General features: G+C 41.9%; 1 protein-coding gene across 4 annotated transcripts in view; it reads right to left on the bottom strand.

Annotated features, from left to right (window-relative positions):
* Nucleotides 1-18423, bottom strand: part of efr3a (EFR3 homolog A (S. cerevisiae)) — a 123895-nt gene that overhangs the window by 57626 nt on the left and 47846 nt on the right. For all 4 annotated transcript variants that reach the window (XM_040123063.1, XM_040123064.1, XM_040123062.1 and 1 more), the window contains 3 exons: nt 16188-16338; nt 7360-7481; nt 1380-1529 (listed from right to left, as the gene is read on the bottom strand). In XM_040123063.1, the coding sequence (XP_039978997.1) occupies nt 1380-1529; nt 7360-7481; nt 16188-16338 (423 nt within the window). The remainder of the gene's footprint in view (nt 1-1379; nt 1530-7359; nt 7482-16187; nt 16339-18423) is intronic.

The following is an 18423-nucleotide window of genomic DNA, read 5'->3' as shown; positions in this document are numbered from 1 at the left end:
CATTATGGGAGAAAATGGAGACAGAGCGAGAAGATGCCCAATTTGCTGGAAAATCCTGCTGCTCTACTTGGGATTTGTTTTCTATAGGTCTGGGAATCTAACCTCAACACTGTTTCAGCACCAAACACATTGTGTCCATAGCATCAAGTATTATCACCTGTAAAACCTGTAGAGTTGTTCACTTATTCTTAGATGTCACTGGTTTCAATCATCGCTTTGCTGATTGTAGATGTTTTTTCCCCCAAGGCAGGTTAAGTTTATCCATGTACGACATTTATATATAAAAGCAATTCAAAGGTTTTTAGATTATGCATGAAAAGACATTCAGCCTTAAACATTAAAACACAAAGTCAGAGGACAGAAACCATTTGAAAGGAAACTGAAATGGTAAAAAATATCGAAACTTTAAAAAGAGGAAGATGTTAAGCTTTTGGCTTTGGCTCGTGTTGAGACACAACTGAAGCCTGAATCATTGGGCCTCAGACGAGAACATGTCCGTATTCTTATCCTAAACCTCCCTCACTTTCTCCTGTGACCATCGCAGCGTTCCAAGTGGGATCCACCAAACGCTAAGAAAAGAGCAAACACATTTAGCCGTGTCTACGGTGGTATCAGAGGGCACGAACCAATTAGCAGCCGCTGATGTGTCATCGGAGCAGTGCCGTAAGCCAAGTAATTTAGAGGCTAAGTAACATCTTTCTGCAGCACAGTGGTCCGTGATGAGAGGCAGTCACGGGGACGGGACAGTCACAGAGATTAGACGGCGTCCTATCGTTGTCCGCAGCGGGCGATGTTACACTGTCAGGCGTTTTAACAGAGGATGACACTGGACAGAGACCTGAGGCAGCTGGGCGATGATGTGCCAAAAAAAAAATCCAAAATAAAACCCCTCAGTGAATAGGCAGCCGTCATGTTCATGGCATTAAGTTTGTCCTAGTTATGTATTTTACTTTGGTTAATTTCGTTGCCAGTTCATTCAGATTAAGGCATAAAACAAGTGGTTTTTTCTCGTGACGTGTCCGGTCATTCGTACCCAAGGAAAAAAAATCCAAATATGAAAAATTGGTGAATGCCACAAACCCTCTTAAATCACCGGTACATGCCACTTAAGAACAAATCAAAGAGGAGTTGGCTTTTCTGACGGCGCCAGCACTGCATGTACAATTGACTGAACGGGAGATATCGCACGTTGAGGTTTGGTCCACTAATAAGGTCACCTCCAGAGACTCGGATGGTTCCCAACTTCCAAATTTGTTGTGCAGAATAATAAGTCACAGTAGAAACAAATCACAGAGGGACTTTGGTCACAGCTGCTCTAAACTGAACTCTGTGTGCGTTAGTATTTGTGTATATATGTGTGTACTGTGCGTGTGCAGTACCTGTCCAGGTCGTCACTGTCCTGCATGTTGAACAGCATGGACGGGATCAGTTTGTCCATGTGCTGGGGCTCCCAGATGATGGCCTGCAGCTCGTCGTTCACCGTCTTCCTCACCACGCCCTGCAGACCTTTAATCCCTGCCACACGGATCCTGTCAAGGACACACAGACTCGTTGATATCCGGGAAAGGAGCTCCAAAATATCCCCAATCCAAACAAAATCTAAAACGGGTTTGGGATGGAAGTACAAGAACACTGACAGACAATATATGCTGAATGTTTTGGTTAGTGATTTGTGAATTTTGTTGTAGACAGTGAAAATCTGATTCTGCTTTTCTTTTTTTTTTGACTTTTTTTAAAAATAGTTTGAAACAGTATATGCATCACTCTGGTTCTGGCTTATATGAAATTCTGGTGCCTTGTTAGTTCCTGTAGGTTGGGTACAGTTGTATGCCCAACACAGTACTAAAAATTCAATTCGTTCATTCATTCATTCATAATACAAGGAGAAAACACAAGGTCCTGATCGGAAAAACAGCAGCAGCGGTAATTTGTTCAAATGCTGCATGTTGCACCGTCTCTGAAAAGTATTCGGTAGGTGGAATGTTTAGTCCTGACGTGCGTCCAAAGTGCCTGACACCTGCGAGTAGGATTTGTGTCCCTCCTCCTCCTCCTGTGTTCCCGTTGGTTCCTTTTAACCACGACCAAAAAGTTTTCATTGTCTAAACTAAACGGGACCTCGGTCATAGACGTGTCTCAGATCAGAAGAGTTTTCTGGAAGACACTGACAACACATTTATTTTGATCTTTAGGCTTGAAGACGCTAACATACTGTAGCCATAAAAACCAGAATGGTGTGGCAAGTAAAACAGACTTTAGCATTTAATAATCCTTTTAAACTGCTTAACTTAGCATGCTGCAGTAAATTTTAGCATGTTAACATGTTAATGTAATGTAACGTTTAGCATTTTGTCTATTAGCATGTGTACAGTGAACACGGCAACTTGCTACTTTTCATGTTGCATGTGATCATGTTCCTACGCTAACGTTAGTATGCTGCATCCTCGTTAACTAGCATTAGCATAGCTTGATGTCTGACATGTTAGCATATCACTGTATACAGTGAGCATGGTAAAATGTTCATGTTTAGCATTTTACCATAGTCACTGCACAAAGTATTAATGTAATTTAGCATTTAGCATCTTAGCGTGTTATCATGTGCGCATGGCATCATATTATTGTTTATATGGCAATGTTAGCATGCTGCCGCACTTGACTACATGACTAGCACGTACAGGTAATCAAGTTGCCATGTTAACTTGTACAGTGAGGATATTCCCATGACAATGTTAGCGTGCTATGTTAGCATTAATCCCAAAGCTCAACTGAAGCAGATATTCAGTCTTTAGTTGGAGAATTATCGTGTCAATGAAAAGTCAGGGGATCACCGAAGCCATTAGGACTCATCCCGTAGGGACCATGGGAATCTGTACCAAATCTCTAGGCCGTCCATCCAAAAGTTGTCGCTATGCCGGTAGTGCGTTAGTAAAAAAATAACCAGAAACTTGGTTTGACAGTGCAGCGAATGAAAATCGGGCTTTTCCCAAGTGCCGTGTTTATCGTCGTCAGGACTCGTTGGGATTCGAGTGTTTCTCATCATGTAAAGCTGTGGGGTTGACTCGCTCTGAGTCTCCCCGAACTTCGACCTCCAGCTCTTATCTGATGTGGGAGGAAAACAACTCAACGTAACAACACTTTGTTTTAATATAATTTCCAGCACTAACACGTACTGAGACCACACACACGCACACACACACACACACACACACACACACACACACACCCTCCAGTCTCTCCAATCTGCCAGACAGAAACATCTCAACAGAGTCTGCAGAGCAGGATTGTTCTCCAGGCAAATCAGAGCCCAGCGAACCTGACTTTTTTTTTTTTTTTTTTTTTTTGGTCATTTTGCTATTTCTGTCTTTCTTCTCTGTTTCCGACGCAGACAATTGTATAAGCAATAATATGAAAAACAGGGCGGGTGACCTCGCCTCAGGGCCTAATCCAATAACCGCCAGAGAAATTCTATCAGGGAATTCGTCTCCACCTACGGCGAGATGGCAGGGAAACGAATAATGAAATACGGGAGGGAAAAAAAGCCAAGTGAGAAGTCATGCTGTTTACAACGTGGCGGCCGCGAGGAACCGCGTCAACTCGAAAATAAACCCAGCATCCCCTGGCTCTCACCGTGCCACCCACCAGCACGCACGCACACAGACTCATACGTGAAGAGATCGAAATAATTGTGCATTTCTTTGCACAATTATGCTCAAAGACCTCGACAGACCAGGCAGGTCTCAGCTGCTGCGCCGACATTTTCGCAAATAACTGCAGTAATAGCGGAGGAGGAAAACTATTTTCACAATGAATGAGAGAGAGAAGTCTTCGGGTACTGTTTTAATATGCTGCTGATCCGTGCTGGAGGCAGAGTGTGGGCGTCTCCGTGGGAGCAGGCGTCTTGTAAAGTGCCGCGCGGTGTCACCGCCTCGCCTGAGACTCGCCGCTGCCACCGCTGCTGTCGAGCTATTTTTACCTTCTTAACAATCCAGCCAGTAGGCAGAGAGTGTTTCTGTGACTCCGGAACAATCTGCCTCCCCAAACAGACTCCTTTTTCTCTTTTTAGAAATAAAACAGCTGATTATAAATTGCCTCACTTGCATGGTGAATGATTCAGCCTGTAGAGGATGATGGTATTTTGTACAAATGAGCCCATCTTCTTCTTGTTGTTGTTATTTTGGATTCATTTATTCAATTATTTTACTGAAGAGCTTTTCAATATTCATATGCTCAGTTACTCAATTATTAATCCATTACTATTACTACTACCAAATAACTTTGTGGCTCGGTCACTCATTGGACATGGCCTGACTAATATTGAACCCAGGGGGATCCCACACGGGACGCTAGCTGGGACAGCGTCCTTTCTACTTTCCTTAGGCATAAACTGCCTGAAGAATGTATGAAACTGGTTGGACGATTAATTACCGAGCTAACAGTTATAGGTTTTCACATCCACTTAGGCAAAACTAATGCAGTGACCGCCCTACAGCAAATCCTCCTTTCATGAAGGCTACAATCTTTTTTTTTTTTTTTTTCCAGAGTGGTGTTGATTCATCTTTATGACCACTGGGGAGGCTGTAATTTCTAGTTATGTTGAATTGTTGCGTGTTATGCTAAGAAACGTTTCTAATATTCTGTCTACTACTTTTCAGAGTGGTGTTTATGGCCAGTTGTGTCAATTGAGCAACCTCTGGCTGCTGTTCCTATCTGTTCAGAGCACGTTGTCCGAATATCGTATTCGTTTACATCCCTATTCCCAGGCTCTACCTTGTTCTCTTATTCAAGAGACATATGGAGTTTCCTGGAAGGTTTTGAATGTTTTTGTGGTTTTGCTTTCTTATGGATTCTACCCTTGTCTACAAAGACTGCAGTACGCTACCCATTACTCTGAAGTCTGAGATCGGCGCTGGCCCTATGTGTATTCATTACCGACAGCTATTAAAACTACAAGTTATTACACGGAGTATACCCTTCGCCGGCTACTAGATTGAGGATCAATCTTTTCAGATTCTGTAATGACACAGCTGTTCTGGTAACGGACGAAACAGCTGGTTTACAACCTGTCTGATCATATGACTGGTCACGTTCCTTGCGATGTTATTCGTCTTTCGGTGGTGCCGCTGCAATCGCCGATCTCAAGCTGTTATCTTTTTATGCCAAAACTATGAAAATAAGACCTATGTTAAAATAAAGTAATAAAGGGAAAATCTCCCTTTCACCTTTGCTTGATTTACGCAATAACCTACCCTGAATCCGTTTTTGAACAATCTCAGAAAATCAGGTCCAAGTGAAAGACGGATGCAACCCAAAGTGTGCCACTCTTACACAGGCCGCGTCTTTATTTTCTATTTTTATCATTTTGCAGCAGAAAACGTCCCAAGTATCCCAACGGAACAAATCAAAGTTTCAAGTTGTATTCTCTGAGAACTGAGTGAGGTTACTGTTAATAGGGACACCGGGCTGCGAGGGAGACATCACAAGCACGTAGGCCTGTAAAGTCATCAGGATCCCCGATGTAAATCACGTCAAGTTTTCACATCATTTAAGCCCAGCTATTCTCTAACACCTCATTTCACCATCATGTCTTTCAAATGCTGATATCTCAGAGCGCAGCGAGGCTCTCCTGCAGTGGTGTTAGTGATCCATGTGGTCGCAGTGGGAGGGGAAGGCCATGAAATATGGATCAGGAGGAGATATATTTAATTCTGTATTCACTGGAATCAAGTGGGATGAGACCTGCGCTGGTGGGGATTGTATTAAAGGCCCTCTCCCTGCTGGATGTGCTGTTGGTGGGATCAATCCCTGCATTAAAAGATGGGGCTGTTTCTGAAAGTGGAATAGTGGAAGCAGACTACAGCCACACTATCAGTTTTTATAATCGAAAATCAATGCAAGTAATGTGTGTGCGGGTTTTCATTCTATCCAAAAGACAGGTTTAACTGAAGCAGCTGATTTCTCCAACTCAATTTCACCACATGAAGAGAACTAATCAGAGAATCTATCTGCAGTGCCAGTTATCAATCGGCTGTTTCCACATGGCTGTGAACAACTAACAATGGATCCAGGGAGCAATTCTTTATTTTGTCGTAGACACTTTTACAGCCATATTGTTGACTAGTTTTATTTTTAAAATAAAGATAATGAAAGAATCTGTACAATAAGGGAAAGGGAACAGTCTGCTTATATAATTATTACACTTGAATGATGCATCCTTTCACTGGATTTAATCAGTAATCAATATATCATCCTGTTTTGAACTGTGGGGATTCTTGAAATGCTGGCATGCAAAATCTGATCAAAGATCACCTGTTTCTGACACCATACAATGTTTTTCCATCAGGCAGAAGATCCAAGGAAAGTGGCTCAATACAAATGATCTTTAAAACAAACAGGGAGTCAGTGTATGGAGGCAAAGACTGGGGTAAAATGACGTCCAAACAGCAGTCTAGGACCAACCCAAAAGTAACTCAAGGTCCAAGGTTTTCTGGAGTCTTTACAGCAGGAAAAAGCTAGTTAGTAGCCCTTGAATTAAAGGTTTTCGTCAAACTACTGGTTCCAAGGTTAAGAATTAATTTTTTACTCTGGCATTCTGCACTAACTGGATGTACGAAATACCTGTGTGGGAGTTTGTAAAATATAATGATTTCCAGTAGTCAAGTGAGGAGGATTTTGGCGCAAGAAGCCACTTTCTGTAGGCCAGGTGAGGGCGGAATGTGTCTACTTATAGATACATTTCTAAAGGAAGCTAGATCCAGATTCTGAACTATGATGCCCTTGGAAGATGGAGGTGTAAATATTAATACCTCAGTTTTCATTAAGTTACAAAAAGTTATGTGCCATCTACCATTTAAAGTCTTGATGACACGCAATCAGTGTGGTCAGCTCAGCTCAGGTACTGGATTTTAATGGAAAATATATTTGAATGTTATCTACGTAACAGTGATTACATTTTTTCTAGTGTTAGCACATGTACTTAAAACACCACGGGGCCCAAAACTGAACCCTGAGGGACCTCACATGGAATGCCATCAGGAAAATATGATAAACTACCTAGAACATGAAAAATAGAGGAGCTGACACATGTATGGAGAAGCCAAAGGAGTTTAATCCGTTCCGGAAATACCAACTTAGTTACTGCGAAGAGTGCTGTTTCAGTGTCAAAAACCAGCCTAAACATTTTTTTAAGTTATTTTGCTTTAAAAATTACCAAAATTCGATCAATTAGGAGATTAAAATGCCATCTTGAAGGGTGTAAAACTATTTGGAATAGAGTATTCAGTCCGTGTTTTTTAAGTAGTTTGAATACAGTTTGTTTAAAATAGATCAAAAGACATGTCTCTGTGGGAAGCATCTGTGTCTTACCTGGTTCTTGTCTCAGGATCCTCGTGAGTTGAGTGGCACATGGCGCTGAACTGAGACACAAAGAAGTCGTAACGGCGATGGTAGGACGGCGTGTCCTCCTCAATGTTGGCAAACTTCACAAACTAGGGAGAGGACAGGAAGAACGAGGAAACATTCATTAATCTTCGTTTGTCTCAGGGCCTTAGAGCAGAGATAGGACAAGATTACTGGTTGAGGTTTGTCATGATTTGAGTGTTCACGTCATACAGCTACACGTTGTGCAACCTTATGAAGCAAAGCCAGGAACATGTGATATTATAAACACCAAGAGATATATTTAAAGGAAGGAGGGAAAAAGCATCAGAATGGCAGAATACAAAGTGTTTTGTTGGGCATTACCACTGGTCAACAACAGAGAGTGCCAACCCAAGAAAGCAGTGAAAACCCGCTCCAGACAGAAAAAAGACTTTGGAGAAACCTGGCTAACTTAAAAAATAGAAATGATGACTTGGTTAAAAAAATGTATAATTACATATTTGTGTTCAGTAGGAAAATTGACGCACAAAAAAGAATATAAATTGTTGTGACGCTGATCTTTAGTATGTTTATTGTCACAATAAGCAACAAACTACCAACTGCAATTGGCTGACTGCACGGGACACGTCTTGCACCAACCTTAGAGCCAGCTGAGTTTAATACCAAACCAAATGCTGCAATTGAGATTGCATGAAAACTAGTGAGCGAGCGAGCAGAGAAGGGGTTGAAATATCCAGCTTCTGTCACCCGAGGAGGTAATAATAAGAAAGCAAAGTTGACCGAGCATTCACAATTCTAGGATCCCTATGTCTTGAATGAAAGAACGATGGTAACAATATCTATTTTTATACCATTAATAGCGTTAAATAACATCCAGTTTAAAATCAGTTCTGATTAACACATTTTGAACATCTCCAGTAGTGTCGATGACGCAATACTTGAGTTGCAAACAGAAACAAAAAAAGTTGGGAACTTCTGCTCTGGAGGACAAACCTCTTTCCAGGGTTGAAAATACGGGGTTCCGGTCCTTAACTGAACAACTGCAGCCTTACTACACTCATTTTCGGTATTAGACTAATTATTCAGCTTTACAGCTGCTTAAGAGAAATTAGTGTGGCCTTTGTCTTGGCAAATAGTCTGAAAAAAAAAAAAAAAAAAACCCCTCATCAGTCCACAGCTACTTCAAATCAGAACCACTGTGGCTGCTAATTGTGAGACTTTTTACCTCTCAACAATTTAGAGACAAAAACAGACGGACAGGCTTTATTCAAGGTCTGCGGTGGCAACAACGGTGCAATGACATGAAGAACGATCCCAGTGACTCAGAGTAAAAATACCGTCACATCCTTGAATGGCCGTGAACTGGAAGCGATTGTGACAAGGATAAAAACCATTAGAGAGCTACCCCCTTTTGTCCATACTATATATTCCTCCCTCCAAACAAGTGTAGCGTGTCCTCTGGAGAGGCGGCCTCTCTCTCTCTGCACCGCCAGCTGCGCTTGAGTAGCATTTCTCACTACCCTATCATTGTCCACTAAAACAAATTGCCCATGTACAGTTTGGCATCGGTGACAAAAGCGCTGCCGCTCTACCTGATAATTTCCTCTCACTTTGTACCTAACCTCTCCTGGGGGTAATGGCTCAGACGGAAGGAGGTATGCCGGCAGCTGGCGCGCAGGAGAGTGGTTTCCTCTCAGCATCCCAGATATATTATTGTGTTACTCCAGAAGAGGAGGGAATCCAGGCATTAGACATCCATACAGGGGCGACTAATTACTGGCTTGTGTTTATGAGGTGCTGAGGGGAAACTCTGGTCACGACTCGAGTGTGGGCGTTGTGCGGGGGCCCCCAAATGGATTTAGTTTGGTTTCATTCGGTAATAAAACAATATGTGAATCACATATGTGCAAAGATTTACCTGCTGCAAAACTACACGTATTCGAAACAAAGGACAAAGCTTCAATGCTCAGCCTTTTTTCAAATAATTCAAAATAAAGAGTAATTTTTAACTGCAATTTGTTTTTAATTGATATTTTAATGTGAGCTGTCTCACTCAGCAACTAATTACCGCCTTTAACATGAAGGAAAAAAACTTGAACCAAAAAAAAACAAACAAAAAAAACAAAACAAAACAAAAACAAAATGGCCACAGGTTAGAGATGCACACTGGAACTGTGGCAGCTATGTCACATTTCAAATGGTGGTTTTCAGTCTTTGTCTCCAGCACGTCTAAGAGGCCAATTCCAAGTGTAAATCACAGTGTCTTTTTTAGCTGCTGCCATTTTGCTGCTTTCAATTCGCCGCCAGTTGCCTGAGGCCTCGGTCTGAAATCTGATAACCCTACGAGTACTAAGGCAGCCCCCCTCATTCATCTGAATGGGACGGCTGCGTTAAAGCGTGGCGGAGCCCACGGACTTGACGCAAACTCCATGGCGACGGGGCCTTCTCATTAGCGGTGCCAGGACTCTGGAATAATCTCCCTGTGAAAATAAGAACATCCGGATCTGTGTACTCTTTTAAAAGTTATCTACTTTTACTCCCTTGCCTACACGGCAATGATCCTTGACATGATTTGCGTTCTGTGTGGTAACTTTAAATGTGTGTATGGGCGTGTATGTGTGTAGGTATGCACTATGTATTTTTCTACGTATTGAAGTAGTCTGCCTGGCGAAAATCTTTTTTTAATGCGAGAATATTAGGACAATGTGTGTGGCCTTTAATGAGGGAAAATCAACATACACACATTTATTACAAAAAATCCTCCACAGGCACAACGGGAAGCATTGGACTGGGTTATGGGCTGGGCATATGTGAAGGTATAAAATTAAATCAAATTAGTTTAAAGGGAAGAAGAGAAAATGAAAATCAATAAAAGGTTGCTTATTTTCGTTGACAGCTAGCTGCTGTTACTATGGAGGTGAACGGCCTGTTTTAGTAAGTCGCTTTGGACCAACGTGTCCACCAAATTAATGTAATACAATGCACTGTTAAATAGCATAAAATGAGTGAAGTGTTATCAGGGCTATGAAGTTGTTGTGGTTCGAGGAAATGCAGCAATAAAATCTATTATCTTAGATTTTTGTATCCTGAACGTTTGTTATAAAAGACACTTTAGACAATTTGAATAATTTGGAATTATCCATTTTGCTTGAATTGACCAGAGGACTGGAGCCTTTCGCATCGCGTGGGTGAGTGCTTTAAGTGAAGAGGGGGGTAATTCTGGTTGGAACTGAGGTTCCATCATGTAAATAAGACTAATCAAAAAGCGACAGGCTTCATGCCTCACTGATGCCTCGTGGCAAAGCAGTTAGGATTTTCAGAAATGAGAAAACAAGAGGCTGATACAAACACCAGCACAATTTGTTTTGCTCCCCTCAGGCAATTTTAAAGAGCTCATTTAAAAAAAAGGTTTCATTAAAAAGTCCTGGTTTTACATATCTCTTCATACTGATTACATAACAAGCAGTAAAGACTAAAATCCATTTACATTTCATTGATTAAGTTGGTCATTATCCATCACTGTTTAGAGGAAAGCACAGTGAATTTGAAAAAAATACCTTTTTTAAAAACTAGTTTACAACAGTTATGTCTGTGTCCAATTAAGATGAAGTATTATTTAAATTGAGGCAGCAATTAAAATCCAAAATTAAGAATCACACATTCATTTCCTGTTGGTTTGAAAGGTGGCTGTAAAAAGTTCCAAGTTTTACCAAGCACAGAGGCCTTCGGGTTATGAGTGAGGGGTGAGACAAACTCGGTATCTTTAGACATATTTTGGTAAAAATATGATTATTTGGAACAGAGTGAGCATATATATGGATTAAAAAAAAGCAGCAGAACCTGCTGCAGGAGTGGTTTAAGGAGTTTGTTCTTTTTTTATATTGTTGGACCTATTGATACTATTCTCCCCTCTGTGAAAACATGTCACCATCAGAGTCCACCGCAACCGACACAAAGCCTGTTGGATAAGAAAACTACAGCCTATTTACAACCAACCTTCAACCTTACACTAGGGTTTGTGTTTGGATTTTGACTTTTGCAGTGTGTGTGTATAGGCTCCCAAGGTGGACTTCTCAAAGATTTCACACAGCTTCAGTCGTTTCCTGCAGCAACCGTGAGACAGATGCCTGGAAAATAACAAAAAACATGGAATGCGACTGCTTGCATTTTGTTGCTGTCCGATCTTTGGGCTGCACGTTTCGTTTCTAGTAGCTCCGCTTCCACTGCAACTCCATGCACCTCCATCTAGCGTGGATGTCATGCAACGAGCGGATCATAATGTGCAGTGGGTAAAATGGCATTTCCGCGCAGTAACAAATTGCACAGCGGTTTTCGACACTGCTTTCATCAAACATCAACAACAGCAGTAAAAATCCATCCTTCTCAAAAACTCGTCTTCAAAAATGTTTCAAGTTTTGTCAAACAAATGCTGCTTTTCTTCTTTCTAATTTGAATTAAAACAGCGACCGATTACTGTATCTTGAAAGTAATCTTTAGCGCAAAGATGTCAAACATCCAAACTGGACCTATTCCAAGGCATCTCTACAACAAAAAAGATAAGATGCAGAAAATGAGACCTAATTATCGGGGACGTTCACCCAAGAATCACACACTTCATTGACTCTCCGATGCTTTTCTGGCCTGGGCTGCTGGTTCACCGCCGACCACGCTGGCGTGTCAGTTTGACAGGGTGGGGCCTGACTGTTTGCCGACTCAAGCCAATAAGTTGGACACTGCAGCATGTAGTGATTTAATAAGTTTTCCCTCGACATCAGTTTTGACTTCGAGTGATAGGCGGAGAATATTAAAGAATAACATATGCCTTTACGTAGCAGTCCACCAGTGAAATCTGAGGCACTGCCTGTCCATTGCTCAATTTCCTGTATCCCCCTCCCATCAGTGGGTGAGAGTTTGTCAACGGAAAAGTCCACAGGGATTAAACGGCAGTTGGGAGGCAACTTTTGGAAATCCCGCCATCTGCAGTTTATCACAGCAAAGTGTTGACGTCTTCTGTTGCAGACAGAGTCAGAGTAGGCTGCTGCCTGCTGAGTCCTGACTCAGGTGATGGTGATGAAGACCTGCCCGGCTCGATAATGGTTAGACTGCATCAAAGCTGCACCGATCGATTTCTTTTACACTGAGAATGGATCAAATAACTGTAACGTGAATGGAGTCTCTCATAATGATGAACTCTATTTATCGCCCAACTCTGCACCTGTCCACAGCTTTTTCTGGCTGGGCAGGGATTAAATGTTATACTTGACCTTCTGCTGTGAATTGTTTCATTATACTGTTTTACACAATTCAAATCTTCATGTTTTTTTTTAGCAGTTGTCTCTTGCTTTCTTTTGTGAAGAGTATGATATTGCATCTTTTTGTATAAAATGTGAAAAGGCTCTGTGTTTTTGTACCTGATGTTTCATTTTGTCTCGTAATCATGGTACTTGTGTCACTAATTCCTGCACATTTACTGGCTTTTGGTCATGAAAGAGTTTCTGATTTCGGGTCTGAGCTTCCCTTAAAAAGCCTCCTGCAGAGAAGCAAAGACAAAGACTTCCCTGTGGACTAATGAAGCCTCGTCTGTGAGAAGGGGCCATCTGTGAACTAACCGTTTGGTGGGAAAACATAAGTGAAGACGGACTTCAGAGGCCTCAGCGAAAGCAACAGAAGGAATGTAACAAAGGAGAGACTGATCACTGGTAGAGTTCACTCAGATCAGATTAAAGGGCACTTTTGATTGGTCAAACCCATTTCAGAAATATCAAATTTGCTTACAGTCAAGTTGGACATATAGTTGGGGAAATAGAAGGAAGTCAGGGTAGACCTCTTTTCCATCTTGTTATTGTTTGTTTTCCCAAGCTTTTTAAACTCAGAAAACACTAACCAAGAATTTTTCATTGTCCGGAAATTGTACGTGAATCTCATCCGGGAACTAAAGGAGTAAGAAAATAGGCAGGAGACTGGACAGACAAATAGAAGTACAATTTTTCTTTTCCAGCTGTTGGCTGTATGTGTGGCACATCTGGCTCCGCAGGCTCTAAATACCTGACGTATAAACTCCCCCGTGTGTCTGACTCAGTGGCTTCATGTGTCTGAGTGTGGACTGATGACTGCCTCTTCTATTGAGATGGATCGGAGGAAGAGGCACTTCTAGCTGTCGCAGTCTGCCAATTTCTTGCCATAAAGTTAACTGGCAGATACATTTGGAAACGGAGAGGGCCTGGCAGCGCAGACAGGAGGGAAACGCTCTGGTGACACACGTTTATACTAGAGCTACACACATACCCTGCAGGGTAAAAATAGCAAAAAAAACGTTCTGTGGTGACAGGAAAAAGAGTCAAATTAAAGGTGTTGGATTGACTAGAAAACTTTACCTAATCTAATTTCTTTACATCACCTCCACCCATGAAGTCTTGTTTTCGTCAGTCAGCAGAACATCTCAAAAGTTACTACACAGACTTCAGTGGAAAGTAAGGTTACGCTCCGAGGAACGAGTTGTTAACCTCCGATGTGAATCTGGAACCCACAGCGCCACTGTGTGGCCATTCATAGAAGCACTTTACATTGAGGCTCAGAACAGCCTTTTTCCCACTTCGGTCTGGATATGGTTACGGAATAGTTTCAGCCGTCCAGGTTTCCAGAAGTAAAAGCCCTGTTCATTTTTCTCACAGACAATGTGAGGTGACTCACAACTGAAGCTATTCAAGAAAGATAAAACTTCCTTGGCTGAATCTTCAGTAGGAAGGATAATTGTTTCGGAAAACACCTGATTCTTTGATAAAAAGTCAAAAGGAACAAGCCTGGGGACTTTAAACCTATGGAGAGAAGTCAGCTACAACTCCCAAAGTGCATTTCAGTAGCAAACATCCAATCACAAAGCTTAAAATTCCAGTGTGCGCGCTGCCGACGGTGAGCTGAAGCTAGTGACTACACTTTGCTGAAACCTAATAAGCCATTTAAACCACTTTAAAACTGGTTTACTTTCACATTCTGGGTCAGTTTTGGTTGAATTTAGCAACTCTGGTTACATGTTTTGTTCCCATTGTTACAACAAAATGGCGAATCTGATAGAACTCTGATCCGAGCCTCCGACGGGCTTTTTCCAGTGGCAGTTGAGGCTTATGGGTGTTGTAGTACTCAAAGCCATTAGCCATTAAAAACTGACAGAAAACACAATTTCTCAGAAAAGAAGTTTGAACAGTTGGTCACAACATAGAGCTATGTACATGATGGTTAAATTATCCAGGAGACTCCTGTGTTTTTATGCTGAGGATCGTTACGGATCAAAAAAGAAAGAAAAAAAGAAAGATAAACAGCTTCACAACTCTATAAACCATAAAGCCCAACTCCACTGAGATGTCCGGGCTTTTCTCATTTTTTGAAAACTGATTTTTTTTTTTCTGACAGAAATGATGGACGAAACTTTTAAAAATAAGACCCAGCTTGTAATAAAATGGAACTCTCTTTTATAGCACTGTGACCTCTGACCTTTGGTCCTCTTACTGTAGCTGCCTGTAATGGCTGGTGATGCAGAATAAGAAGTTTCTCCTCGCTCTAAGCTGCTCTGCAGGAGTATCCACAACAACCTGAATGTGTGATGTTTGCTGCTAATTAGTCACTGCTGTGGCTCCACTGAGGCGGCCGGCCACTTTCAGTCTTTCGACCGTAATTTGTCGAGCTTGGTGTTGGTGTTGTTCTGAAGACAGCTCAAACAAACTCATTAAACTGATAATTACCCGACAGAACAAACACAAGCGCTATGTTTTCCTCAGCCACGGCGTCGAACCAAACCCCGACATTAAACGGAGCGTCTCAGCTTTGTAACTGCCGCCATGAGAAAAATTTAATTAACACGGCTCTCACCTAAAGGCGTGCCGTACCACTGTCACCCCCCACCCCCACAACCACCACCCTCCGACCCCCCCAACTCTGCTACCTGTCTCTGCATCCGCTCTCCTCCTCTTTCAGAGTCTAAATACCACACATAAATAATTCAAAAGCTTTTGCATCTAAACCTTCCGTTCTGTTTCCTGCTCAGCTGAGCCGCCAACAATGGAAAAGGACAACAGGCTCTGAATAGGAGGCATGAGGAAGTTAAGGAAAAAATAAAAAAAATTGGGGGTTCACCTTCAGAAGTCTTGGAAGGAGAAATGGGGCTGACATTTGCTGGCGGCTTGTAGATGCTAATAATAATTAGTCTTTCGCAGGATATGTTACAGGGCCATTTCCACTGCTGGTGTAAAAGTTAAATTAGGTATTTAACCACCAACATCAACCTATGGGCTGCAGCTGAGTGATGTGATTTATGTTCTGTTTGCTGCGTATGAGAGTCTGAGTGTGGGTGTGTGTGTGTGTGGGTGGGTGTGTGTCTAGTATGAATTGAGGCTTTATGTTAATGCCAGTTTGTTTTTACTTGTTCTAAGGCTGCATTCTGAATTAACAAACTCCACAAATACAGAGCCCAAAGTAAAAATACTTCGACGTTTGACCTGCTTTGTGAAAATAATGAGTAGATACGTTAAAGTGTAACAGGCCATTGTGTATCTAGTGAGCACATATTCAGCGAGGCATAGTGGGTATAATAACTTGAATAGAAAAGCAGTTCTTCCTGACTCGTTCAGTCGGGAAGAATGAAATACAAACTCAACAGACATGCAGAAAAGCACAAGTAGTGCTGTTGGTCAAATACAAGACGAGGAAGTTAGTTCTTAATCTACATATGGACGTGTGTTTTCTTACACAATATGGTCTGCGTTGAGTTAAAGTAACCACCTCCAGAGCTCTGAAGGAGGCTTCTGACCAGACTGTCTTACCGAGTTGGTTCCCAGGACCTGCAGGTCCGGTTCTCTGGACTCCAGCAGCTTGGCCACCATGTGCAGGAAACTCTCCACGAAGGGTTTGATGCTCTGAGAGTGACAGGCCATCAGCAGCTGGTCCAGAGCCTCCATGGCTATCACCACGTACCTGGGAACAAATAATGCTTCATCGATCTGTTTTACGCTCGATCGGGATCTACGGTACAATCTCAGTGGGGTCAAAGGTCGCTCAGATGATGCGATCAGCTGTTTGGTTAGTTCGTTAGAGTTTACTTTGTTGGTCTAATTAAAAAGAAACAAGACACGACCTAACTTTTAAAACATAAAAGCCTTTTTGGCCGAGAACCATTTAACCAGACACGGCCAAGAGTCTTATTTTGTACTGAAGCCAACTCACACAATTAGTGTTAATTAGCTGCAGTTGACTAAATTTGCAATTACTGTTTTTTCGTGGACTGGGGTGATTCATCTGTAAAACCTGCAGTGTGTCGTTACACACTGAATTCACAAGCTGCTAACAAACCTGGAAAAATTACCTGAACACAGGCTTTAATGCAGAGACGTGATATACTCCGATTAGTTGATGTTGTTGTGTCGACCTTGAAAAAGAAAAAAAAACTCACCTACCTGCTGACAGAAGCATTAACTGAACTTAATCTGACAACTTTAAAATAGTGTTTCAAGTCCCAGCAGTTTGAAAAAAAACAAATGTCAGATGCACGGTGTCGTTTTTTGCTGAAATCTGAACGTTGATCATTGGCAACAGTCCTCCTTTCACTGCAGTAACTGGCGTTACCTTTATTCTATGACTGCAGTACATGCTGCAGATGTAAAAAATGTTTTCTGCTTCACGTGGGTCGGTGTCTGGGTGGCTATTGTGGACAAAGTGGACAAAGCCCGTGTACTGTACATGTAATGATATGAACTTATAGGAGCGGATCGACTTATACCAGTTGGCTCCATCTGGGAGGCAGAGGCTTCGCCAAATCTAACGCAGCTTTGGGGTTCGAGGGACCTAACAACCCCGAGCATACGGACGTGCCACTTCGTCGGACGGACAGTGTTTTTCAGGCGATGCCAAATGGCTTTGCAACGACACATGGACGACTGCAGATGGGAGAGAGAGAGAGAGATGTTTGTTCCCTGACTGTCAGCTTCGGGGAATAACAATCACAGCCAATTAAACATCATTTCTGACATTATAATCACGGAACTGATTTGGTGCTGCCAGTTTCTCTTTTAGAAATAAATGAGGGACATTTTTGTCTCTCAACCCATTTTAATTAATTTCCAGGAGCAGAAAGCACTAAATGGTTCAGGGAAACGTAAATGGACAGCACTTTTAACAGAATCCATTCTGATTAATAATGATGTTTCCGTTTTAAACTGTCTTTTAACCCTTTGAAAATGAGGCTTTTTTGCTCAGTTTTCTCTCCCTCCATTTACAGCTGTATAGAAAGAAGAGAAATCATAATGCACCTTAGCTAGACATGCTATATATTGTTAGTTTCAAAATTACAGTGCATTCGATTCATTTGGCAGACGATTTTGCCCAAAGCCAATTAGATATGTTTTTTCTGCCACTCATACACTGATGACAGTCAAGCCACCAGGCACGATGCTGGCCTGCTGGCCTGCTGGCCTGCTGGCCTGCTGGCTTGCTGGCCTGCTGAGTGTCCTTGTCTTGCTCAAGGACACTCAAACATTTGGACGGGAAGAGCTGGGGATCGAGCCATCGGCTGACCAATTAAGGGCTGACCCGCTCTGCCATCTGAGCATAAGTTTGGCATTTGTGGTGCCAAACTTAGAACTTTCTCTTTAGAACACTCTCTTATGAAAAAAAAGAAATTTGGGAAAATCTAGTTTTACGCCATTTATAAATTTGGGGGTTTTTTTGTCTGTACTGTGCATTCAAAGGTCTTCAAAACATGACAAATACCTGTATCTGAACAGAAAAAGGAGTGTCAGTGTTTCAGTAATATAGGAACCATGTTGACAGGTCAATCTGAGCCTCAGTTCTGTCAAAAAACATACTGATGTGTAAAATTAAAAAAAGGAATTAACCACTTACACATTTTTTATGAGTTATGTCCTTTAGGGATGAATATATTCAGAGCACTGGCACTACAGCTCCCACATTGCCTTGAATGAATATGCACCATTAAATATCAAGCAACATTAGCTGCTACAAGTTCCTAGCAGACATGTTAAAAGAATAGGTCCTGCTAATTCC

The sequence above is a fragment of the Xiphias gladius genome, unplaced genomic scaffold, assembly GCF_016859285.1.
Source record: "Xiphias gladius isolate SHS-SW01 ecotype Sanya breed wild unplaced genomic scaffold, ASM1685928v1 HiC_scaffold_1474, whole genome shotgun sequence".
NCBI classification, from domain to species: domain Eukaryota; kingdom Metazoa; phylum Chordata; class Actinopteri; order Istiophoriformes; family Xiphiidae; genus Xiphias; species Xiphias gladius.
This window is presented reverse-complemented; position numbering and strand designations above follow the sequence as displayed.